The sequence below is a fragment of the Nyctibius grandis genome, chromosome 4 (assembly GCF_013368605.1).
Source record: "Nyctibius grandis isolate bNycGra1 chromosome 4, bNycGra1.pri, whole genome shotgun sequence".
Taxonomy (NCBI): domain Eukaryota; kingdom Metazoa; phylum Chordata; class Aves; order Nyctibiiformes; family Nyctibiidae; genus Nyctibius; species Nyctibius grandis.
In genome coordinates, this window is record NC_090661.1 from 43,680,108 (window position 1) to 43,706,724 (window position 26,617).

General features: G+C 45.0%; 1 protein-coding gene across 1 annotated transcript; it reads right to left on the minus strand.

Moving 5' to 3' along the window:
- Nucleotides 1-26,617, minus strand: EGLN3 (egl-9 family hypoxia inducible factor 3). Its single transcript, XM_068399597.1, has 5 exons — nt 26,261-26,617; nt 4,271-4,390; nt 2,202-2,338; nt 1,422-1,495; nt 1-38 (listed from the first exon to the last, which is right to left on the minus strand). Exons 1-5 carry the CDS (start codon nt 26,615-26,617, stop codon nt 1-3), a joined length of 726 nt encoding a protein of 241 aa, XP_068255698.1.

Below are 26,617 nucleotides of genomic sequence, written 5' to 3' on the forward strand. Positions count from 1 at the left end.
TTAGTCTTCATTAAGAGGTGCTTCTCTCTTCCTTGCATCTACATCGAAAAGATGAAAAAAGGAGAGGCAGTTAAGCCAGAGTGTTCTGACAGCATCCATCTGAAAACTCAGAAACAGAATAAAGTTGATCTGTTTTCAGTGAACAGCACTTTCCATTTCAGACTCATAAAATGAATTCATTACATGGACTGAAATGCTGTATGAATCCACAGCATGTTAACGAGATAGTCATACCAAGGTTTCATATGTTTGCCCTGTTGAAACTGAAGACAACTTATGCAGTATTTAAGTAGCCCAAAAAACATTCAGACTCCAGATCTGTGATACCTTTCCCCCACACACTCTTGGCCCTTTGCTTATGATCCCCTTTAAAGGTGAAGCCAGTATTTGCTTTGCATACCAGCTACATAGAAGACAACAGTCTGTTCTGAAAAGTATTTGACTAATTACGACTTTGCTGGTCCCCTGCTGCATAGCACACATTTTAAAAAAGATGAATACTCTTCACACTGTATTTTGAGGAACTGCCTGAGGCAGTCCCTGAAGACCAGATCTTAAACCTCTCCAAACAGCAAACCTTTGAGCATGGCCCCAGGTAGGGTGTTGGAGCACATCTGGACAACTCAGTCCATTCTCATATGCTGTTACTACAGTAGCAGGCAGTGTGGCTGCTGTTAGGAAAACTGGGGTCACCTCTTCCTAGGCTTCTGCAGAGGTGTCTGTGGGCTGACTTTAAGCTATCTGTGAGACCCAGAATGTAGTCTTGACTCTTGAAGTGCACCATGATCACAGCTACTCTAGCAACTGCCTGCCAAAGGATGCACTTACATATATTTCTAAACTTAGTTTCTTTCCCACTCATAATCTATATATTCCAAGGTCATTATGAATATCCCCACTCAGAAATTACTTGTAAATTAAAGACAAATCCCTTTTGCATTACTGCAGGCCCCACCTGACCTTCATTAATATAGAAGACAGGCCCTATTCAGCTAGAACATTTAGAAAACATGATTATGAAACTGTTTGCGTAAGTCTAATGACTTTGTGCTAAACAAAGTTTGGAGGAGACAAAATATACTTCCCAAATAACAAAAGAAGAGCTTAGAGACTCCCAGTGACTGGAGCAGCCACCTGGGGTGGGACAATATCTCAGCAGCCATTTAGGAGAGAAATCAGAAACCGCCTCTCCCATGTTCCCCATCATGCTCATCAGGGATACTGAGGCCAGGCCTCAATCTTCTTCGGTCACAACTTCTCCACTTTGCATAAAATAACTGACTAGTGATTAGAGATGAAAAAGCTTTCTAAAAATTAATGTCATACCCATCTAGCTACAGAGTTATTCCCAGTCTGTCTGACTTTGGAAATACCAAAATGTATTAAATTATTTCTGGTGAACACTTATAAAAGAATCATACCGGTTAAGTTCCTGAACTTTTTTTTGGCTTCTGCTCTTTCTTCGGCATCAAAATACCACACAGTCATGGCATATCTATAAAAGAAAGAAATCTTGTGTTTGTTCAACTTTTGCTATTAAAATAGAGCCTTGGAGTTTTATGCTCATGGAGAAAGCAAAAAAAAAAAAAACAAAAAATGGATCAGTAGATAAAAAAATACGGTGCAAACGGCACATCTTTATAGACAGATATAGACAGCACTTTAAATGTGTATTTTATCAAGTAAGATAGAAATATAGGTGAGAATTTCTGCTTGGAGGCACAAAAGAGGGCACAGCCCCTGGCAACAGAGGGTAAAAGTAGCTTACAGATCTTTGCATGCTTTCCTGTTCTGAGACACCTGTAGGCAGCTTGAGTGTTGCCCTGCATCACATCAGCTTTTCATAGCCTGGTGACAGACGGTAGAGCTCAAGAATCCCTATAGTGTTACGAGGGCAAAAGTATAACCCAGCATCTCCCAGCTAAATAGCTATGCCTGGCTTGCAAGATTTCTCCTGTTAATGGTAGAAGGGCTTTTTTTCCATCACAAATGGAATCTTATCATTCAGGTTTGTTCTTCCTCATTCGACGAGAGAATTCCCAGTGATTTAAAAACAGAAAATCCACTCAAAATCTAGCTCTATTTTTTAGGCACGTGTATTTAAACAAACACATGATGGCCATGACTTTACATACAAATATTGGTAGAAGAGATGCTTTGCTTTTTCCTGGCCAAATATCAATACTAAATATGCTACTTACCTGGTTGCATAAGAAGGCTGGACTTCATGTGGGTTCCTTCGGTCTGACCAAAAAAAAAGTAATCGGTCAAAAATCGGCTCAACATCTGCTACATAGGACTTTCCTTCTGGGAATATCCGAAGAATTCCACCATGCAGCTGAAAGAAAAGGAAAGGTTGTTTTTTTACACATATAAACACCCACACATCCATGTGAACAATGACTTATTTCTCCCTCCTCAGCACCCAACAAATGGGGAATAAACATCTAATGATAACCAAGACAGCTACATGACAACACTGGAAAACCATACACAATCTCTTGGCCACCTTGATTTTCCCAGTTTGTAGTGTTTCAGCATAAATATCTGGCTAAAGCGAATGAACCAAGATAAAGTCAACACTGGCCCTGTAACAAACACTGGGAAATGTGCCTGAGTTCCCACTCACATCTCCAGAATCAGTGAATACCACAAGGCAGGTAAGGGTGCTCCACCTGACCAGTCTGAGATCAGACTCTCCTCACAGCAATTGCTAGATACTGCTTATGGTATTTCAGAGCCTACACCTGACCATATAGGAGTTAACGGTTACACCCTGGGAAAGGTGAAGTCTGCTCTATTGTTATATTTGTAATAAACTTCTCATAATTGTATTTATTACACCTCCCAGCAAATCTTTTCCCTGCTTATGATATAGCCTGATTTCTCTACCACATCATTTCTCTCTTTCCATGTGCCACCAGTTTCAGGGAAAAAGTCCTCTGATCTGCACTCACTGCAGAAACTTCAGAAGATGCAGATGAACTCTTCCTCCTCCCGTCTGCTGTGAGAGGGCTCTTTGGAGGCTTTTATGCTGCACCACAGAGCAGAGGGAAGATGCTGTCAACCCAGCACTGACCTGACTAAGTACCTCCATGTAGCATGCAAACCTCAGTAAGAAACTACTAGGTCAGGTTTAAAGCAACATGGCTGCTTTCAAAGGCTAGCATGGTTATATTGCACTTCCTCCAGCATACGTTTGCATAAAATTACTGTCACACCCACATAATACTCTCCACTAGTGTCCTGGATTTCAGTTAGCTTTCTTAGTGTCCACTTGGGTGCTTCCTCACTATTACAGTAAGAGTGCAGTGCACAAAATAAGTTGGCTATTTACATTTCCTCCCACATCTCCTCTTTCATTTTATTACATTGAGATGTTTCACTGTCATACTCTCTGTAAAGGAATGTGTTTTTCTCTAACAGTGCATTTTTTAGTGGTATTGCCTCTAAATCTGAACTCGCTTTTGGGGGTTCATAGTATTTACATGTGCTTAAAAAGCACCCATCTAAAGTGGCCAAGACAGGCTAGAGAGACAAAAAACACTGGGCTATTTTCAACAGATAATCCATGTGAATGGTTTCTGCCACATTGTGACAACAGAAGCGTAAAGAGACATCCGGCAACTTTACAAACCCTCACTTTGTTTCTAACTTAAAGGTGTGGTAAATTCAAGGCTGACTTTATTGCCTTATAGTAACACAGGCAGAAACAAGAGCACCATCCTGTGAAGAGACCTACTGGTGGAGTCAAAGATGGAGAGGACAAACCAAGTCATGTGCTTGTTCCTCTTACTAAGCCCCACCACTTCCTAAGACAGAAAACCACAAAGGCAACTGCCTGAAGATCTTCTGCAGGTTAGCCTGAAGGAACAGTATCAAGAACACTGATGTCCCAGATTTGGGCTGTCATTTTACTCTGCTCCCAGAATCCACTTATTCCTTAGTGGATTATGTTTTTCTTTCTAGTGCTTCATTGCTCTTTCCTCTAAACAAAGCATAAGAGCCAGCAGCCCAGTGCTTAGAAATTTTTATTCTACATCAGCAAAACAGTATGTGTGTGGAATGGGAGAGAGAATTATAAGGAAACATTTCAGATTCTTACTTCCCAAGGGTTGCCATAAACACCAAGAAAATAAATGTAGAGATGAAGAATGGACCAGCTGTTCAAAAGTTCACCGGAGTTCACAGAAGCAACTGACAGCTCCAAAGCTCTGTTTCTGAAGCATTTTTTCCTTCATGTTCTGCCTCAGCCCCATGGCTTACTCACCTTGGAATCCCAGTTCTTATTCAGGTAATAAATACAGGTGATGCAGCGCCCGTCACCATTTGGATTGTCCACATGACGAACATACCCCGTTCCATTTCCAGGATAGCAAGCGACCATAGCCTGAATGAAAGATTCAAAAATAAACTCAAAAAATAAACTGTAAATAAATAAACTCTACAAGATGCCTACCTTCAGTTTTTCTTTGTAAGCATCCTCCCACCACCAGTTTGGCTCAGTATTTTTCAAATAATCAATCCAAAGCCTACAGCAGACACCACCAGAAGGTATCTTTGCATAAGCTTTTTTCTCTGGATAAGTCAGCCAGTGTGAAATTCCAAACTGGAAATAAATACCCTTTATATTTCACAATATATACACTAAAGTAACAGGGAAAAAAACTGAATTAAACTAAAACACTGGTATGTATGGTACAAGCTTATTGTTCTCTACAAGCTACGTGACCTTGAGGCAGTTTCAGCTAAAGTTGGATTGGGTTTCTAAAGATGTGCAGTCATTGCAAAACTGATTTGCCAGTCATAATGAAAGTAGAAAGCAAACCCAGGACGTCATGCCTTACTACCACCATCCTTCTCTATTTATGGTCTTCCAGTCCCTGTCATTTACATCCCTATGGTCCAACACAAAGTGAGGGTTCCCAGGAGGTGTGGGTAAAAGTCCATACAGCAATGTCTGCAAAAATCTGCAACTCCTTTGTGCTGTGTTTGCACAGGGTAGTGCCTGTTTGCTTTCATGGACTGAGCCACAGAACTAACCAAACAGCTTTCAGAAGCATAGTTCTCTTTGATCATCTCCAGACTTGCTGATACAATCGCTTAATTCACGGCTTGTTTAAATTTCACCTTGAATGAGGAGATAAGCCTAACATGAATTACTCCAAACCGCAGGAGTCTACAGGTCTTAAAAGGTTTTTTTACAGCAAAAATGTATTAAACTTGAGTTGACACCATTAGCAGCCTAAGCAGGATGCCGGGAAGAGGACGTGAGACTGTTGGTAGGGTACCAGATCTTTGTCTCAGTCACTTCTTCACTATTGGGACTACTTGGTAGTGATACCAGTCACCTTCCATGTGGCAACAGAAGTCTTGTTCCCACTCCTCTGACATCTCCTTTCATTGCTTGCCAGTATTAGCAGCAAGAGGGATGGGAGATGATGGGCTAAGTTCGGTTGGAAAACTGGACACAGTATCCAGATGTGGTCTCCGCAGAGCTGAGGAGAGGGCGATAACCACTCCCCTCAATCTGCTGGCTGTGCTCCTGTGAATATTGCCCCAGATGCTGTTGTGCAGGGAGCACACTACAGCTCACTGCCCACCAAGACCATTAGAGTTCCCAGGCTCCCCTGGGGAGCAGAGCTGCTCCCCAGTCTGGCAGGCCCCAGCCTGTACTGCTACAAGGGGCTCTTCCTTCCCAGGCACAGGACTTCACATTTGTCCAGGTTTCATTTCATAAAGGTTGCCATTGGCCTGTTTCTCCAGCCCACCTGAGTCCCTTTAAGTTTCAGCCCTGCCCTTGAGTTCATCAACTGGTCCCCCTCAGTTTTGTGTCATCTCCACACTTGATGAGAGTGCTCTCTGCCATCTGCTTCGGGTTACTGACAAAGGTGGTTAACAGGTCAGGTCCCGTGACAGACCCTCATGGTGCTCCATTTGTTACCAGCCTCCAGGTATAATACGACTGATTAACCACCACCCTCTAAGCCCAACCATCCAACCAGTTTTTTAGCCATCTAGTTTTCCATCCATCCAAACCATAACATCCCAATTCTGGATACAAGAGTATTGTACATGCCTGTCCCACAGAATGAGGATGTGATTGTGCATAATTTGCATGACCTGGCCCTAATTATCTGCCAAGCACAGCTGACAGCATTGAAGATTGACAGTATAGGCTTTACCACGAGCAATTAAAATTTTTATTTAGGAATCCCAGAAGTCTTGTTTTCTGCTTCCTAGTACATGCTAAAGCCATGCTGTCCTCATGTGACACATGACCATGAGTATAGCACATGCTGCTTTAATCACAAAGGTAATTTTACTGTGCCAGCAAACACTGGCACAGAAGCTACCACCAGCCAGCACAGTAGATCCCCTGAACCTTCTGCAACCAAGAACAAAGGTCTATTCACAGGAGTTGGCCAGTTAGGATGGGTATACACATACAGCTGTGAAAATACTGCTCCGCATCTCAAGTCATGTATGAATTGACTTCCCTTCCTCCACACAAGAACCAGCAAATGGTACCTGCAGGCAGCAGTAAGTCACCAGAGCCTGCTCCTCACCCTGACACCTCAGGCCACAGCTGCTTTGGGGCTGGTGGCCCACTGGGGCAGGAGATTATGCTGAACAAGAGTGAGTACTTTTAATTCCCAGTAATAAGCTCTCTTCCATCACACCTGGCAGTTGGCTAGATGCCTTACCATACCATAGGTCCTGTATGCTCTGTTGTCATTCTGCTGTTACAAATGGTTCAGCACCTGAACTTACATTTACATTTCACTATCAGCCTGATAACAGCAGTAAGGACCAGCCTACAGCCCAGCACTGGAAACAAAGCCTGGCTTCGGGGCACAAGCCTGGTGGGAACCACAAGCCAGCTGTAACTGCAGTGTCCAAGGGAGCTGTACCCTCACTGGGGAGGATAACCCCTTTCGTGCATCCCTCCATCCCAGCTGCCAGCACAGCAGGTCATGTGGGTGCACCCTTCATCCATCCCATGCACAGTGAGCTGAATTAGGTAGAACAACTAAAATAGTAACCCTTTGCTAAACCTGATCCTTGTATGCAGGGGAACGTGACCCCAAGAGCTGAGAGAGCAGAGGAGAAGGGGCAGCGAGGCCAGCAGACAGGCAGGGAGGAGGACTGCACCGGGAGGGCAGGGGGAGCAGGGGGCTCATCTCTGCAGCAAGCACAGCTGCTGCCCAGAGGACACGTGTGCCCACACCACCAGCATGGAGCTGCTGCCCAGAGGACATGTGCCCACACCGCCAGCGCAGAGCTGCTGCCCAGAGGACACGTGTACCCACACCGCGAGCGCAGAGCTGCTGCCCAGAGGACACGTGTACCCACACCGCCAGCGCAGAGCTGCTGCCCAGAGGACATGTGTGCCCACACCACCAGCGCAGAGCTGCTACCCAGAGGACACACGTGCCCACGCCACCAGCGGGAGCTGCTGCCCAGAGGACACACGTGCCCACACCGCCAGCATGGAGCTGCTGCCCAGAGGACACATGTGCCCACACCACCAGCAGGAGCTGCTGCCCAGAGGACATGTGTGCCCACACTGCCAGCATGGAGCTGCTGCCCAGAGGACACGTGTGCCCACGCTGCCAGTGCAAGGCCCAGCTCAGCAGAGCTCAGCTAATCGTACCAGAGGGATGATGTACGATGGTAACAAAACTTTGTTGACTGATAATACCTCATTTTTAAGTTGATGTACAACACAAAACTTAAGGAGGCCTTAAGGAAGTCTCTCTTTGGAGAGCAGACATTACTCCAAGACTACTGAACTGCCTAAAAATCAATCCAATCTTACTACTATTTTTTAATGCCACAATCAAAAAGCTGCTGAAGAATAATAGACTGCAGGCCAGACCCTTAAAGGGATTTAGGTGCTTTACTTACCACCAAAATCTGGGCAGAAGGCCAGAGTTCTCCCCGGCTTCCCCCATGTAATATGTTCTCTTAGCAGAACACGTGCTTTGACTCTGAGACATTGATGCATTATTTATTTATTTACAGCATGCACCTTTTGCAACCGCAACACACAGAATCCCTGGGGATGAAGAAGTAGAACAATTCCCACAGAATCCAAAAGCACTGGCCACACTCTAGCTTAACTTTAAGAAAAGAAAAAAAAAAAGTTTTCTAGTAGTAGCAGTGAAGGGAGAAAAGCAGAAGTGAAATATCCTTTTTCCTGGCGATTTGAATGAAACCTTAAACAATTAAGGGAAATCATTCTGGTCCTCCTAGAGCCTGTTGAAAAGATACCAAGCTTTATCAGAGCACTGGCTGGAGACGCTCCAGAGCAGACCAAGCTAGCCTCAGCAGAGATTCCAGCTGTTAGCACTACTTTTGGATTCCTTCAAAGCAAACAAGAAACAGGAGATGAGATGCCTGACCCAGACTTAATTTAGGTAATTGGTGAACACTGGTATTTGCCAGTTTAGTGCACGGGCTAGCTACAAAAGCTGGAGGCTGGATCATAATAATTAAATTATTTACCAGGTGAGCAAGTGGAGTGTTAGTAAAAAATGTTTCCTATACTTTTTCAGCTATTGTGTCCAGAAAAGCGTACGCCTTTTTTTGAAGCAAATCCCTTCATTAACTGACTCCAAGCGCAAACTAACTATAGCAGGCAGTAATGAGTAGGAACGTACCTAACTTTTTTTTTTGTAATACCATCCATCACAATGGCTATTAGTTGGCTTAACTTCCCAGTGTAAGCACTCAAAGCAAATTTCAGCAACACCCTCCTCCTTATTTTAAGTTAAAATAGATGAGTTTGTCTTAAACAGCTGAACAGTTAAAAACTCTGATATATAGATGCATGCCTTTGCAGTCACACACACACACACACCATAGTTTGAAGACCAATACTCTGGTGGTCTAGCTGACGGTCATAAATTAAAGTCTACAAAACTTGGAAAATGAAAAGCAAATCATCAAGAGTGCAGTTTCTGCGCTGTCATTTTCAGAGATGTTAGGTTTCCCAAGAGGGTGCAAATCAACCACCAGTTAAACAAGCAGTAATTACCATCTTTAGTAAGGAGCCAGGAATCATCAGTAAACTCCGCATTGCACAGAAGCCTGCAAAAATAAGTTATTCATCATTCAGTTTGTAAGTATTACACTCAAGTTAGCCAGAGAAATCTGCAAGTCAAACTGCAAGACACCAGCAAAGTTTGGAGGCAGATAAAAAACAACAGTTCCATAGAGAGGGTTTTTCCCTGCCTCCCAGAGCTTCTAGCAAGAGGAAAAACAAATTCTTTTAGCTGATAGCCAGGACCGTGCTGTGAGGCATCATTCTGCTACATTTCATAAAATAAGCAGCGCTGGAGTGGACTGATACTTGGAACAAAACACTTCAGAGAACACCTCAGCTATAAGATGCTCCTAAGTGGAAACGCACATGGCTTAATAGGAAGCAGTGATGACAGCAGGTCTGAAGGAGATGCTCCCCATGCCTGCAGCACTAAGCCAGGGCCCCAGCATACTCCTAGTGCAGACTGTATAGGTGGTACTGTAAGCCTATACTGATCTGCATTTTCCTCTCAGAAATAGTATGACCTTTGCAACCAGCAGAGAAAGTTCTGACCTGCGTAACACTACCCTGCCAACAGCAACAGCCCTTGCAGATTAAGCTAAAGACTCCACAATATGCTTTTCCATTTTCTGTACCAAATTTGTCCTCTGTATTGTTGAACAGCTGCTACTTTTGATCCCTCATAGATCACCTCTGTGTACAGCTTGTACACCAAATAGTTAAATTCAGAAATTACTTGTGAAGACTGTTAGATGAAAGGTACTATATAGACACAAAGCAATACTGATCTACTATATCACTATAATGGCTGTCTAGAAAACCAAAGTATTAATAAGAATTAATTGTGCTACAGCCACTGCAGCTTTCAGATACATTTTTGTTTGGCTGCACATTTCCAAGTTTCCCAAATTTCAGACCAATATGTGGTTCTCAGTCCTGAACTCGAGCGCAAACAAAAAATCACTTGACCAGATTTTAGGAAATAAGGACTACAAGGATTCACTTGATTGACTTAGGTCTGAGTGCATATTGTACTCAACCCAATTTTAGTTTGTAGACACGCACAGTCTGTACAGCCAGAAAGGGAAAAGCACACAGCATGCTCTACATTAAAAGAACATGAGTAGTCTGACATTTCATGATCAAAGACAAGAGATTCTCAGTTGAGGCTTGTCTGACACACAGGCACAACGGGGTGTTTCTTAAGTACTTTCTTGTTGCACCCAATTGCGCCCAAGTGTTTTCTACTGTGTAGCTTATAATGGTTACATATAAAATATTCATAAACATTATGGAGTATTAGTTTCTTTGAATTTATGAAAGTTAAAACAACTGCTATACTGAAGCATGAACTAGGAAAATTGGTCTAATTTAATACTCTGTAGAGATGGGAGGGAACAGAGGGAAGAAAATTACGTTAAAACACAAAAAAAATCAGACACATTAGCTTCGTGCCTGTGGGAAAGGGTATCACCAATTCCAAGGGGGGGTGAAACCCTGCTCGCTTCAGTCATGCCCACGAAATGGGTTTCAGTGGCAGTATTGCATGAGAAACCAGTACCTCATTTCTTCACTGATAACTTGATCATCAGTCTTCAGTCAAACATCTGTTGGGTTTATGTACGGAGCTAAACCTAGCCACCTCTTCTTTGATCAGCTTCTTGCTCGGAGATTGAAGCAAGAGAAGGGAAAGGTTGTATGAGGAAGGGGCCTATTTGTAGAAATCAAACACTGCAGAAAGGGCTAGAATTTGGCAGGGCAAGACACCTGCTCCTTTTCCACTTCAACTTTCATTTTCATACATAGGCCCAAACTGAAGCAGAATCACAGAATCACAGAATCAACCAGGTTGGAAGAGACCTCAGGGATCATCGAGTCCAACCTTTGCTCTGACACCACCCTGTCAACTAGACCATGGCACTAAGTGCCATGTCCAGTCTTTTCTTAAACACATCCAGAGATGGTGACTCCACCACCTCCCTGGGCAGCCCATTCCAATGTCTAAAAAGCCATATGGAAGACATCTAAAAAGCAAGAAAGCCAACAGAAATAACAACAAAAACCCTGGGGTAGTTACCTTCTTTCATGAGACACAGAACAGATCAAACTCCACAAACTCAGCTATAAGCACAGATTGCTGAATACTTCCTTCATTAGCTTGCAATAGTCCTATACAACAAAGGTTCCTTGGATGCAGGTGACAAGTGTTTACTGAAAGGGCCAAACGAGCCATGGCAAACAAAATATGAAAGACTGATAGGACCCTGTACCAATAGGTGACTCATCTCTGGAGCACTATATAATGGACAGATTGACATGATCACAGCTACTTTTGCTACTTGCTCTTGTATTATATCAGCACCCTGAAAATTTTAGAGGAAAGGAGAAGACATTTCTATGGCCAGAGATGCATCCACACAAGTGAATATACATTAATCCTCAAAATTTCTCATCTCAGGAGCACAATGCTGTTTTCACAATGCCCATCATGACCTTTTTTTTTTTTTAAAAAAAAAATACCTTTGTGCTGGGTCAGTACTTATAACTGTATAAAAATCTTATTTCCATGGATAGCATTTTAGCCAGATGGTCTAGTACTTGCTTCTCCCTGCATGTATGTGACCTTGATCATCAGATTCAGATCTTCCAAGAACTGGAAACCTCATGTCTCCCTTTTTATTGTATTTGGTCTTTCATATGCACCATTGTAGCTTGATTATTGTTTCCAGGTGCCCAGTGGCACATTTTGGAGAATTTTTTGAGGAACCACCTGAGAGCGGGATTTGTGGGAAAAGTACTCCTCTGATCTGCAGGAAAAAGATGCAAAGATACAGGTTTATCTTTGCTTACCAACCAAAAGGCTATTATTACCTGATACTATTCTAATTATCATAAGATGGAAAACTGTTCCTGCTTATTAAATTTCTTCTAGAACTAAGGGTAGAAACAAAGAACTACCCATGAAAGCTCATGGATTATCTCCATGCCACACAGCTGTTGATGACTGGAATGTTATCTAGTGGTAGCTCAAGGAGCCCCTAGTAAGCTTTCAAATAGTATGGAAGCTGTCTGTAAGGAAGCTAGATCACAGATTGATGCTGCTTTAAAAATGAGCTCCCTATTAAATGAATCTGTGATGGGGCTTAGGAAGCTTTTCTAATGATTGGCAACAAAATTTAGTTCTTCATGGCCTGAAAAATCCTATTAATGTGAAGGACAGCTTCAGCTTGTGACTATTTTTTATTTCTTTTCTTAGCAGAACACCCACTTAGAGATAAATCTGGATGCCCTTCAAGTTCAAGCTGGCTGCCAGGGCAGAGCTGCTGTGCAGTGGGAAGGCGTGGAACAGCCATGCCTTGTGACGGCGGTGGCTGCCCGCGACTGCCAAGAGAATAGGGAACATCTGCAAACGCAGCCTGGAAGACAGTGGTGAGTTTTGTTGAGCTGTCCCCGTTGCTGGATACTCCCTGGGATCCTAAAGGGAAGAGGCAATTCAGGAAACTGTGAAAGGACCCGACCTAGGGAGAAGTTCTCCAGGCTTCCAGTGAGAGAAATCTGGCTTGTGGTTTACTGGGCAAAAGAGTCCCAGGCATTTATCTTCCTCTGCATACTGTCTACAGTGCATTTTTTTTTAAAGCCAAGTAAAAGAACGTCTCTTGCTTTCAGACCACCACCCAAATTCTCTGTGTTCAGCCCCTGGGTATGGCCAGAAGAAAACAGAATACTGAGATTTAAGGAAACAAGTCTAAAATTGCCATATGATCGCAACTGTCCTTGCAGTGAGAATCTTTGTCTCTTCTAATAATTAAAAGGATTAACCTCCTTCCTTGTATGTTTAATTAATCTACATATTTCTGCATGTATGTTAATTAACACTTTTCTCCAGTTCCCCAGTGCCTCTCTCATCTTCCGCAATGGTAAAATCAGGTAAGACTTTTTATTTTACATCGTACTCTGACCTAAAACTACATTTTGGACTGCAACATTACTCGGTCGCCGTGCCTCGCATGCACACAGAGACAATAACAGTTTCAGAAGAGATCAGCATGCTGCGAGGAGCAGGCATACCATCGCGGCAGGACCCGAAATTTAAAAGGCTATTGCCAGTGAATTAGTTTAGTCAAGGATATTCAAATTAAGTCTCCAATTAGCAGCTGTAAACATGCGCAGTGCGTCAACATATCAAAAAAGACTGTTTCAGTTCAGAAAGACCTCCCACCCCTGCGCCGAGGAGCCCTGGCCGCAGGCCAGGGAGATGATGGCTTAACGACAGTGCTACGTGCATGACAGTGCTACGTGAGGAGCGTGAGGCCATCAGCGATCAAACGCAAACTTCGCTCCAGAGCACACTTCGCTTCGCTCCAGAGCACACTTCACAGAGCCGCCGTGGAGGGCACAGGGGGAAACCCAACCCTGCAGCACACAGGCGGTCAAGGCGCTTCTCTGTTCTGGTTCTTACTGGTCTTCCTCCTCCTCCTGCTGCACACACACTTATTTCCCACACTTTGAAAAAAAATACTCCGTTTAATTAAATTTTAGGATTCTTTTTGCCTGTTCTTGAAGTCCTCTTTCATCACCCAGAAAATTCTTTTCAGTCCCCTTCTCTCCCCCAAGAACCAAGCCTGGATGAGCTGCACTAATGAGAAAGCATCCCAAGCAGTCAATGCAGATAGAGAAAGCGTCCCCTGTGATAAGTCCTGGGGGACACGGTAACAAGCACCACCCCTGCAGAAAAGCAAATTCGTAAGTAAGTGCAGGATCATTAAGGAAATCTGTAAGGACCGTCCCTGGATGTTTAGGTTCTCAGTGGGGAATAAAAGCATGGTAACCAGCACGGACATACTCTGCAGAATATCCTCAGCTATGTGGTAGAAAGATAATTTCATAGTTCCTTAAATATCCCAGCCTTTCATTCTTGTCAGCACTTAAGACATTTTCAATTCTGCTACTAATCACCCAGAGGATTACACCACTTTTTTTTTCCTGCAGCATTTAAAGAACTCTACATATTTTAAGGCTCTTGTGGGTGCATTAATAAAGGTCACGAAAGATGGCCATGACACAGGCAAGCTGTGTTTTGCTGGTGTCGGAGTTGCCCAAGCAGGCCAACATCTCTTTTTTACGATTATTCATTTATTTTTAGCCCATGGGCCCAGGCCGAATGAGCAACGCTGCCCACAAGACTTTATCAGCTCACACACGGTACGTGGCACTCCGAATGCTTCCTACGAGCATTTCACTTCGGAGGCTCACAGGGTCCAGCCCCGGGTGCCCACAGGCAGAGGAGGTGACAAGCCACCACCTCGAAGCAGACATGCTAAGGGGACAGAGAGGCCCCGGCTGCACAGCACGGTCCCTCCTTGGGACAACCACCACTGCCCAGGACACCTCTCGTGGCCTCGCATGCTCCCGCCGCGGCAGAAGCGGCACCACACCGGGGAGATGTTTTTCTTTGACCCCTTTGGCTCAGTGAAAGTCTCTCTCTGCTGCCAGAGAGGAAGGCAGGGTTCAGACTAGTGCCTTCACACTTGGCAAGTACCCCAAATACACCTCAAGGGTCCTCCCAAAGCTGTCAGAGCCGTCTGGGCTTCTGAGGCTGCTAAGACATTACTGTGCTACATAAACAGGGATATGAATGGTTCTCAAGTGTTTGTTATCACAGCAGTAGCACCAAATTAAGGCTAATTGATGAGACCTTCCTATGTTAACTTCGGAAGGAAGCTATCTCACTCATCCCCCGCCTGTCTTTTACTCCCCCACCACCTTTTCAGAGGACCCTACCTAGATAACAGTACATTTATTCCTGCATACGATTTTGTGAAAATGAATATTTATGGATAAAACACATTACAATTACCTATAATAAATTACCATCAGAAATAATTTCTGCTACGCTTAAATAACATGCATAGTCTTTACCTCTAAGGCTTTGCCTGCACATGAAGTTGTAGTGCTGTGACTACACGTGTACATTACAACAGCACAACCTCTCTGGTGTGGGTGCAATTAAAGGGGATGAATGTGTATACAGTGACACAGCATCTTTCCACATAGGAAGGGAAACAAGCTATTCAGACTCAAGGCAATTTTGTAATAATATAACTATACACCTGTTCTAAGGTTAGGCAATAAAAACGTATTAGTAAAAAAAAGTAAATAAATCCCTCTAAGTGTTGTAGTGCCTGCCCTCTGCACCATCTACACAGTTGATACTTGCACCTGTAAGATGTGTGTAAACAGAAACCGGGCAACTCTGAACAAAGCAAGCATACATAAATACAGACATGCGTGCACACAACAAATTGAGCTCTAGACTTACATTTGCGCATCTTAAAGCTATTCACAAAAGTTCTCAGCTCATAGACAAGGAAGCCTGGTCCTAAACCCAGCTGTAAGGCAACATCTGACTCTGGATTTGAAAGCAGGCTGCTGAACTCCCACTTCTTTTTCTACTGGTCAAGCCTCTCCCACGGATTTATGCTGTCACCACCTGAATACACAAACCCTACAGGCTGGCTGTGCCACTGCCATAGGCTTTGACCTGCCAGCCAGGGGACACAGCCATGCCTGAAGGGTGTCCTCCCCAGCTTCCCCTCCGGCCCCAGTCATGCCTGCTGCTCTGCTTCACCACAGTTCCCTCTGGAGCCTTACCCAGCCGTTCCCACTGCTGCTCACTGAAGCAACAGCCCTTGGGAGGTTTCTCAAGAGCCAGTTCAGGACTGGGTCTTAAAGTAATAATGTTCTTCGGCATTTAAGGTAGTTTTTGCAGGAAGCACAGCAACTGTTCTGCAGGGAGGTGGTCTCTCTGGTGTGGGTTCAGGATGTTTCCTGAGGATGCAGAAAGCCTGGAGAGGTCTTTCTGGCTCTGTTCCCTCCTTTTTCCTCTTCCTCCCCAAAACCTTTCCTCTCTGGCAGATGGTGTGATGAGAGCAGCATGTACTCGGAGCCACCGCAGGGGTGGCTGGGGGTGAGCCAAGCTGGAGGTTGGACGGGGGCTGCTGTCCCAGGATGCCAGCTGGTTGGGCTGCCAGAAGAAGCAGCCCTCATCCCTGTCCCTCCTGTGCCCTGGGATGGAGATGAGAGATAGCGTCTGCACAGGCACGGCAGGCTGTGGGTGGAGTAAGAAACCCCTTGGTGAGGGGCTGCAGCTGGCTTCGCTAAAGGAGTGGAGTGCAAGTGCTTCTCTGCAGTGGGAAACGCAGAGGGGGAAGGCAGTGCAGATACTTGCTGGCCAGTCAGAGATACAGTGGTATATATGCATATTTAGGTGTGGGGGTGAAGTATGTACTATGTCTACCTATAGCTATGGTCACCATTGGCACAACTGGTGCCTTTCCTAACTGCAGCCAAGACATTGCACTAATGCAGCTCATAATTAGCAGCAATGGCTTCTACGGATGGTAAGCAGTGAAACAGGCTTTTAACCAAGTGCCAGCAAAAGACAAAAGTAAACTAAGAAAGAAAAAAGTTTATTTGTTTCAGCTGCAGACATCTCAGATAAGTGTAAAGAAACAAACAAACAAAAAACCCAAGTCAACTACATTTTCATCCTCGACAAGAAATTATCACCGTGAGTGTCAGACTGGCACTGAGCCTTTAAGTCACCAGTTAGACATCAAGTTATACATTAAGAAATATAATTTTAAAATGTACAACCTTGACACTTTAGCATTTGATCACTATCAAATGTTGAATTATAGTGAACTTGGCCATGAGGACTCGCATTTGCAAATCCTCTCATTGCTCCTCCATGAAGAGGAAGCCCGTACAGCAGTTAACCAGGCAGTGGCCCTTTCCGCTGGCCTGCTTCAGAGACACCACGCACATGCTCCACAGACAACATAAGACAGAGGACAGTTAATTTAGGGAAGTGGAAACATTGGTGAATACTGTAAAGAACAGTTATTGATACATCCTAGGGGACCCTGTTCTGTTTGTGTACATTTAGTCATATGCCATGGTTTATACGCCTTAACAGCAGAACACATTACAGCATTTACAATGAAGCTTCTCCTTTTTCCACTTCTCAAGCCACTTCTACCAGATTCCCTATGAGAAATCAGAAGGGGAAGGTGCAGTTACACATATAGTCTTCAGCAGCAAGCACAATACCCTAAGACTGTTAACAACCTAGGAACAGGCAAGTCAAGGACTGACACTTCCCCTCTCCCCCCCCGCCTTTTTTTTAAATATTTCCTCTCCCAAATTCCCCGGGTTCTGCATTTTTTTTTCTACCCACATGGTCCAGCAAAGGGCTGTGTGCAAGAGACTTGTCACTCCCTGGAGCCTCGGGGCAGTCGGGATGCTCCACACCAGCATCAACCACCTCAGAGCCCGCTGCCTGACAGTGCCCCACACCCCAGGCTTTTCCCATTCAGGGTGGCATTCCCCAGCCTGCACTGACTAGTACCTATCTCCCCGTATGCATTAGTGGAATAACTGCTAATGTTAACAGTATAAGACAGGTTTGCCACAAGACAGCCAACTGCAAAGGTCAGACAAAAATCATAACTGCTATCTATAACGTCCACCAAGTAAGGCTCTTTGCTCCCTCCCAAGACACCATGTAAAAGACGGCCCATATTTCAAATCTAAGAAAAAAATGTAGACAAAGACCGAGGACGACAAAAAAAAAAATCACTGCAACTTTTCCTGAAGTTTTCTAAACATATTCTAGCATAGTCCAAGCCAAGCACCAAAGGATGTGCTTCAGTCCCATTGATTTCAAAGAGCCTTTAAAAAAAAAAGTACGTAAGTGAATTGCTGAACTGGGGCCAAAACTTTAAAAACATTTGCCTTATCAATTTGTATAAAAAAATACAGTGCAAGAAGACATGAGCAATGATTAATTATTATTATGACTTATAGGCAAGAAAAATGCAAACCTATGTCTTGTTTGGATTTTCAGGTCCAAAAAGAAAGCACAGAAAAGAGTCTGTTGTGACCAAAGGATTCATATGAAGTAGATATATAAAAGACTCAAAATGGTTATCTTTTTGCTATGAAGTAGGATGCAATTCCCTGATGTTTGACAAAAGACGTGGCTACCCTACTATCTCCAGTTGACAAAGCTTTGGACAAACTGTTTCCAGTCTGCGCAGACAGTGTGCTATGCTGTACTCCTGCAACTCATACTATTCATTTTAAACTAGATGGCTGGTGGCATGAACATTTAGTAAGCTTCCATGGAACCGTCAGGGTCAGCAAAATCTCTTGCATTACTTTATTTGTGAAAATTCAGAGCAACAAGTAGCTTGTTTAACCAACTGCTTTCTATTAAGTGCTTTGCACAGTGGCACTAAGTTACTTCATCTACTAATCTTATCAAAACACAGAGGCAAGAGAAAACAGCTCTCTGAACAGCTAGAGAGACCTTCTTGCTTTTCTGACCAACACCGTGTCATCTCTTTTCAAAGCGCCAAAAGGCCTAAAACAAATTGCTATGCAACGTTATGCACCAATCAAAATCTTTTGTCAAGCCCTGCCACGTTCTGTGCCGACCCATCAGTTATTCACCCTGGAGCCCACCACAGGGGCCATCAGCTGCCCTAGGCACAGGTACCAGAAGCAGTTCCCAAAACACCTCTACCGGAGAGCTCTTCTACTAATCCAATAAAACCTTTTCACAGGAGCTTAGGGAGTCTTGTGTTGCTGGCAGCTTTCTAACAACGTTGTTTCAGTCTTCAGCTTTGTGACAGAAGGATTACAGTCATGATAAATCCAATCCAGGGCTTCAAATTCCCTCAAGTTGATATGCACACATCCTCTTCTCCTTAAATCTAAAACCAGCAACACTTAGTCGCAGGCTTCCCTTCCCAACCTCTTCATTCTCACAAGCCACCCACTGCAAGATGGATGAGTGCTATGTGGCCTGCTGGTGCCAGAGGACCACTTGCCTCTGACTTATTACACAATGGGAAAAGGCAATCCAATTGAAACAGGAGCAGGAGAAAACTTTTTAAAAAGTGAATACCTCCAAAAAAAAAAAAAAGGGTAAGAGTCATCTTGAAACATTTGATAAAAGCATTGATCTCTTCCAAGCACGTCCAGCCTGTGCAGCAAACATCAAGATTTCATCTGATTAAAAATCTATTCATGAACATATGGTCATATGTGATTTTAACTTCTCCCTCTAACGCACCTCTTCCACATATGGAAAAGAATTGCTGAGGGAGTACAGATAATGATGAACCTCCCCATCACCACCATCCGGGGTGGGGGTGGAAATGTGCAGCATAGGAGAGAGGAGGGAGAAGACACTTCCCCATATTATATCAAGCAAATTGCTCTGGAAGCAACATGCAGGGTAAGGCTGTATTACCTTGAGCCACCATCCAGATAAATTTGGAAGCCAAAGAAAAAAAGAGTTTACTGGGAAATCATACAAAGACACTGGGATTAACACAGACAGCTGGAATTCTTAATGCAAAGAAACAAGTTCACTTTTACTGTGTACATGCTGCCCTGCATCAGTGTCGTGAGCATTGATGCATCTCCATTTAAATGTATACTGTTATTAGCAGTAAACTATAATGAACTGAATTATTAATTAATAATTACCTTGGGAAAAGGCTGTGTACAAATATTAATAGCAGGGACCAGCTTCCCTCCCTCCTGAAATGCAAGCTCAGCGGGAGGGGGCACTGAACTCTGAATCTTGCCGTTTTCCCCAGTGTCTCTCCTGGGGATACTGTGCCTTGCAATGCTGTACACACCCTGCCAGTCCAAAGGACAAAGACTCCCCGTACCTGGAGGCGTTAATGCCACCTGTATTACAGTGTCCCTCCCCACACAGCTGTGGAAGGTTTACATTGACATTTAATGAGAAATGAGCCCTCATACAAAAACAAACTGAGAGGCATGTATTTACTTAGGGCTTGCAAGTAATAGGGATACTGGCAGGCACACCAGTAGGGCTACCATTGCAAGTCTCTAGCTTTAAGAGCTGACGCAGTGGTACTGGAAAGGACTGGTATCAGTGCAATGGGTAAGGTGGCACTAAGTAAAATGTGGCAGGGTTGTGGGAAACCTCACTGTTTTGCCATCATTGTGTAACTCCGGAGTCTAGTAAGACTCATTAAGCACTGCTTGACTGCAAAACTACAGACAATACAAAAAAAGTCAAGTAACCTGCCCTGATGCCACAAACACATGCACAAACTTCAGATAAACAGACCACTCTGCTCTTTATGTTGCATGAGTGCTCAGACTTATTTCCCTTCTCTTACTGGATTAGCCACCTTCTGCCGTCCTCTGCGGCTCCCACGGTAAGGCACCTAACGCAGTGTAGGAAAGGTCGCTGGGTGGTTACAGGCTTCTCCTCAAGAGAGGAGAAGGAGGACCAACAGCAGACACCTGGCTGCCAAAGGCTCTGGTGTAATGCACGCTGAAGACAGCATGTTTTTGCCACTGCCCACCATGGAATAAGTCTATCAGTGCACTACAGTCAGGTTCTGAAGAGTGATGATACATAACAGGTGGCAAATTCAAGCTGCTTATAACTTCAACACCCAAATATGAGCTCAAACACCATTTCACAGAGGCTACCCATGTTTCTGAATCCACTTACAGATAAGTGCATTGCTGTCTGTAAAATATTGACCCCTTTCTCCAACGCCCTGTCCCTGCTGAGTGAAGAAGCAATCTGAAAGATTCCCCGAGTGCCTCTTTCAGAGAAGAAGTATCTTTTGAAAGTTTCAAAAAGTCATTGAGAACTTGATGAAGAACAAAAAAAAAGAACTAATATGCCCAGGTTTATACTCATTTGATGCTCTGATTGACAAGTAAAAATTTTACATTCCTGTGTATAATTAACCAGGCTAACTAATCTTGCTTGACAAACACAGATATAAACATCAGCTTTGACACCGAGCCAAAGCAACTACTCTAGGATCTGTGCCAATGCTGAATTCCTCAGTCTGATATCGTAAAATGACTTGTCTCTTGTATTTACAGTTCCAGTGGCTCTGGATTCTGCCAGCAGCCGGCCAGAAGAACAGATTTGAACTTACCCATTATGCCAGAACATGTGCATTTGATTAGAAGAAAGAGAAATTACGCATATTTCTTCTGGATGGTGGTATTCATCAGACCTCCCATTGTAAAATAATTGCAAGCCACGCTGCTACACAAGTATGAAAAGTCCTTTGTAACATAAAATAAACCAGTATATTTCTATAGGCAGTATTGCTCTTCAGCTCTATAGCCAGTTTTCTGTTATCCTGCTCCTTACATCCGCACCTCAAATCAGAAAATGCAGCATTTCACTCCGTGTTTTAACTGCAAAGGACAGAATTTGAATGCTAGAGAACAGAACTTTTCTTTCTTCATATATAAATGTAAAAATACCTCACCTCATTACATGAGTTATGAAGGATTTGGTAAAACCACTCAACAGAAGCCTGTGACATTTCAGGTATGTCTTAAGTCCTCAGGAATAGAAATCGTGGTAACAACCTGCTAGACAGACCGTGTTTCAAAACCTACTTCAGAACACCCCACCGTGCGGTAGGCAGAAGGACCCACTCTGGTTTTCAGCAAACACTCGCTAGACATGAAGTGCCACCACAGGAGACAGTCAGAGAGGGCCCACCAGGGTGGGGTGAGCAGGGAGGTGTCATGGCTACAAGCAGAAAACATTCCATTAAAAAAGCGAAAGGCCCACACAGATTTTGAAGCAAGTTTTCAAGAGGGTTCACACCCCACAGGGACTTCTAAATTAACTAATCTCATATTGAAAACACTTTTTTTTTTTAACTTCAGGCCATATACTTGACACTGAATGCGAGCAGTTGGGTTCTGAGATAAAAACATCAGTCATGGGCTTCCTTCAACACAAGTCAGCTCTTAGGATTACGACTTCTTGCCTTATTTTCTAAACAGCGGGGCTCACTGGTGTCCAGCAGGCATGAGATGAGCTCCAAGTCCCCAAAGGCAGCCCTCACATGGATTTCAACCCATGACGACAACGAAGAGGGTACCAGTGACACACAGCCGGACACACTGCTGTCAGCACCAGGGTGCAGAGTTCATGCGGAGCGCAGCCACGCCAGTTCAAAGTACCTTCCACCCCTGCCCATGAGGGCCAACGCAGCCCGCTGGCAGCATGTGAAGTGCTGACTCAGCCAAGGCATCACTCTGGGACCCTGCGCGACCACAGGGAGAGCTGCCCTTCTCCAGCAGAGGCCAAACGTGAAAGGGGCAGTAGCCACAACCTCTCAGCAGCAGATGAGCTACCCAGGCATCCCACCACAAACGTGGCTTTTGCATCTCTGCACACCAGCCAGCGGACCCAGTTTCTGCCAGCCCCTGTCTCCTACCTCCCCGCAGGAGGGACCTCCAGGGCTCCCCAGGCTCTGCAGCATTTGAGGCTGCCAAAGGGACGGATATCCCAAACTCCTCAGCATCTGGCACATCTGCAGCTTCTAACTTTTAAAAAAAAAATAATTTCCTTATGTCTTGAATGAGAAATTTCTCAAATGGCTTCTCTTCTGAAGTATTTTCCTGTGTTGTTTGGTTTTTTTTTTTTTAATGTTGTTGCTTTGATTTATTTATTTGTAATACAGGAATTATTTTTCTACAGGGAAGACATTTCATCACCTACAAAACTTTGTAATTGCCCCCTGGAAAATTTTACAATACATGGCAGGCCCCTGTGCCACCTCTGCACCCAAGCAGTATTTATTTGCAAGTGGGCTCAAACTTTTTACAGACAGCATCATCTCCACCATCCCCTCAAGCCCCTGCAAACCCCAATTAATCCCAAGAAGGGACTTTGGGTCCTGAGAAGCCAGAAGCTGCAGCACATCACCCTTTCACACTCAGTCCCTGGAGCACCACCTGACTCAGGGGCACTCCAGGTGACTGGCCATGGAGACCAAGCTGTGCTCTCCCTTCCCAGCCCAAACCACCCACCAGCTTTTCTCCACCAAGCATTAAAGCTCCGGCAGAGTGCAAACAGGCCCTCAAAACCAGGCTGACCTCTGTCCTCAGGGCAGAGCATCCCTCTGCATAAGGACATGAATCTTCTCACACCAAGGAGAGGACTCAACCTGGGTCAACGATGCCTCAGTGAAATCCTTAGCCATTTACCTACTGCAAAAGGGGAACCATGGTGTTTTACTAGAAAATGGAAACTCTAGTTGAGAAGAATGCAGAAGCCAACAAGCAGTGCATTGGTCTGTGAACAGAAGAGTCCTTTAGAAGAATGCTCTCTGGTTATCAGAGATCATTTAACCATGTCAGCTAATATTTTTAAATATGACTTATACCAAAGATACATTTGGATCACTGGTCTGCAAAGATTAAGGGCTACATTTCATTATCAGCTCTCAAATGTCTACCAACAGCTCTTAAGAATATCCAGTACCCTTGTAAAATTTTACTTCCATCCATTCTCTTTGATGCAATCTTAACTTTCTTGTAATGCCGTTGGGAGTCATTTGGAAATGGCAAAATCCTGACTCAGTTCTCTCATGTAGCTACAAGGAAAGCTTCCTTTATTGGACAAGAGTAGATACAAAAAAAAAAAAAAACATGAAGCACATCACACTAAACAGACAATAAGCTGACAGAAGTTCATTTACTAAGCAAACCTCTCCCCCTCTTCCAACACTTAGGCTGAAGATGGAAGTCATACTACTGTTTAAAAGCATAAACCTCTAAAGAATGATGAGGCTGATATTCCATAAGTTCATTTCCATGATAAGAGGAGTTACCACGTAGCCAAAGGCTTACATTTTAAACAAATCACTCTGGACTCTTATCCCCGTCTAACACCTATATCCCAAACCAATAAATTATGGAAAGCTGGACATGCCCAGCTAAGAACTTCTGGTCCAGTTGCACAGAAACACCCCACAACCCTCCAAATGTTAAGAATATTAAGCTGTGGAAGTTTTCTGGGCATCCATTTATGTTGATAATCTAGTGATAAAATAAAAATACACTGAATTTAAAATCGGGATTTTTGTATAAGCATTCACAAGACCTTAGAAGATAAGTAAAATGGGCAGGTTTAACGGTGGAAGGGAATGTCTATAGGTGACGTGGGAACCTGCATGCACTGTAGTAGTCAGTTGGTTAGTCACAGGAATACTCTTCCTGCTGAAGGTGTCCCACATCTCAGTTACAGATGGCAGCTGCTATTCCAGGGCCTCACATATCCATGGTATTAATTATTATAATAAAGGGATTGGTCACTATTAATTTCTGATGGGAAGTCCCTTTCAGTCCTGGATTGTTGTGTAGCACTTCCATGCACTGTTCGGAGTCTGACACCTTCCACACTAAAGCACAAGGGCCAAACAGCTCTCTTTATAGCAAGTAGCTTTGGTATCTATTTATAAAACAAGTTCTGTCCTGTCTGTTATTGATATTTGTACAAAAGCGACTGCAAGAACACCGCAACTCAGTTTCAAAATCATCTCTACAACCCAAGGTCAGTCTCCAAAGACCCTTCTCCCCAGTCAGTAACAACAGCCCTCACATTGACTTTCTCCAAATACCTTGTACAAATACCGGGCCACCTCCTTTCACTCCAGTCCAACTTTACTGTAAGCCCGCTTTTCCCACCCAGGGGGCCAGCAATGCAATGCAGCAATGCACCTTCAGCAGTCATCAGGCAAACAGAAGTCACCCAGAGAAAGAACTAGGGTGACCTTAAAGCCATGCCAAAGCTGAATGGTTATTTATACCTCCTAACACTGGGCTCCCACCAGGAACAAGGGAAATCCAATCTACTCACATTTTAAACCAAACCTACCCAAGCTTTAACTGAACTGCTGATCAGTAGCTCAGTGGAGCTAAGCACAGGAACAATGTTTCAACCTTTTATTATTCCCACCACAGTGTGGAAGTGTGCTGCAGGGGTGCATGCACAGGTTTTTAAGGTGTTCCCAAGCAGCTGGTAAACATCACCATACTGTTTTCTTCATTTTCTGTGGAAAAAAAAAAAAAAATCTCAGCACCGCTCATGTCCCCTTAGTTCAGTGCAAGTTAGGACCAAAAGAAATTCCTAACTTTTCAGTTTTGTAATTTTTTTAAAGTTTCATCATTTCTATTTCTGTCATATCTCTAAAAGAAGTGGATGTTTTGAAAATGTTCTATATATTATAGAATTCAAGTCAGAAATAAAGAAATGGGGATGTTTTCAGTATTCAGGACAATGAAGCAAACTTAGTTCCAAGCCAGTCCACTTTGCTACAGCAAAACAGACAAGGAAAGAAAAGCCAAGTTATTCCAAACTGAAGTAATGACATTGCAAGTGTAAACAAACTTCATTGGGAAAGAAACCTGTAACACAAGTGTCCTATAATACAAGTGTCCTCTCCATTTCCGAGCAAGAAAGCCCAGAAAAAACAACTCTCCTCTTCAAAACAAAAGTTTGCTGTGCTCAAACTGAGCATCCCGTATTTTGGGCCACATACCCAATGCAGCAACGAGAACCTCTTCAGCTGTAGGACGCCGGCACGAGTTGGACCATCGAAACTACTTTGGGTAACGCTATCACATGGGCGCAAACAACCAAATAATGGGACCCGAGCCGTGTACGCGGGCAGGGAGGAGGTAGGGAGCCTTTCCCTACACCTGAAACAATCCTCCGAAGGGAAGTTATGGTCAAGGCTAGACTTTTTCGGCGGGGTTCGCCCCGCCTTGGCGGTCCCCGCTCTCCGCAGCTGGGGCGAGCAGCAGCCAGCGGCGGGGTTCAGCTCCGGCCCCACCGCCGAGAAGTCTGGTGCCGCCTGCAGACCCCGGGACGGCTGCGAAGCGACCCCCGATGGCACACGGGGGTACAGGCAAGGGCCTGGCCGGGGTCCGGCAACCGAGGAGCCCGGTGAAGACCCAGCACGGGGCACCGCGGTGAGCCGCCCCGCAACGCTGCCGGCACCGGCGGGGCGAGGGTCCCGCAGCGGGCAGCCCCGCTGCCGCGGCCGCGTTGTTAGCAACACCTCCGCACCCGCCCGCCGCCGGCAAGGGCTGGCAAGCGGCTGCCCGCCGCGGGGGTCTCCCGGGCAGCGCACGGCGCGTCCGCCAGCGGAAGCGGTGCTGCCGGGACGGCCCGGCGGGGCTGCCTGAGCCACAGCTACCCGCGGACAGCGGGGACGCGACACGGGGGGAGCCCGTGGAAACTTGCCGGCAGGTCCCACCGAGAGCTGCGAGGCGGTCGGTGCGGCCGGGATCCGGTGCCGGGGCCCCGCGGCCCCTTACCTTGGATCGCTCCTTCACGTAGTACTTGCCGAGCCGGCTCCCGCAGTACATCACCAGCCGGTCTATCAGCATGAGGAGGAAGTTGATGGCCTCGCAGCCTTCCTCCGTGCCCCCGATCCACTTGATCTGGTCACCGCGGAGATGCCGCTTGGCGACGCCGCGGCTGGGGCCGGCCAGCTGCCCGTCGGCCAGCTCCCCGTCGCGGTGCATCCGCTTCACCCGCTCCAGCACGCAGTCCCCCACCACCTCCCCCAGGAAGTTGTCCAGGTAGCAGAAGCCGATGTCGTGCAAGCAGGGCACGACGTACTCCAGTGCGATTCTCTCCAGGTCCAGCCTCATGATGTGCCCCAGCGGCAT

Bases quoted from the DNA above. Each gene is read 5' to 3' on its own strand.
- EGLN3 (XM_068399597.1), bottom strand. From the start codon at position 26,617: ATGCCGCTGGGGCACATCATGAGGCTGGACCTGGAGAGAATCGCACTG. The intron at 2,339-4,270 runs GTGAGTAAGCCA...CTTTTCTTTCAG, and splicing joins ATAAGAACTGGGATTCCAAG to CTGCATGGTGGAATTCTTCG. The intron at 1,496-2,201 runs GTAAGTAGCATA...TTTCTTTTATAG, and splicing joins CAGCCTTCTTATGCAACCAG to ATATGCCATGACTGTGTGGT.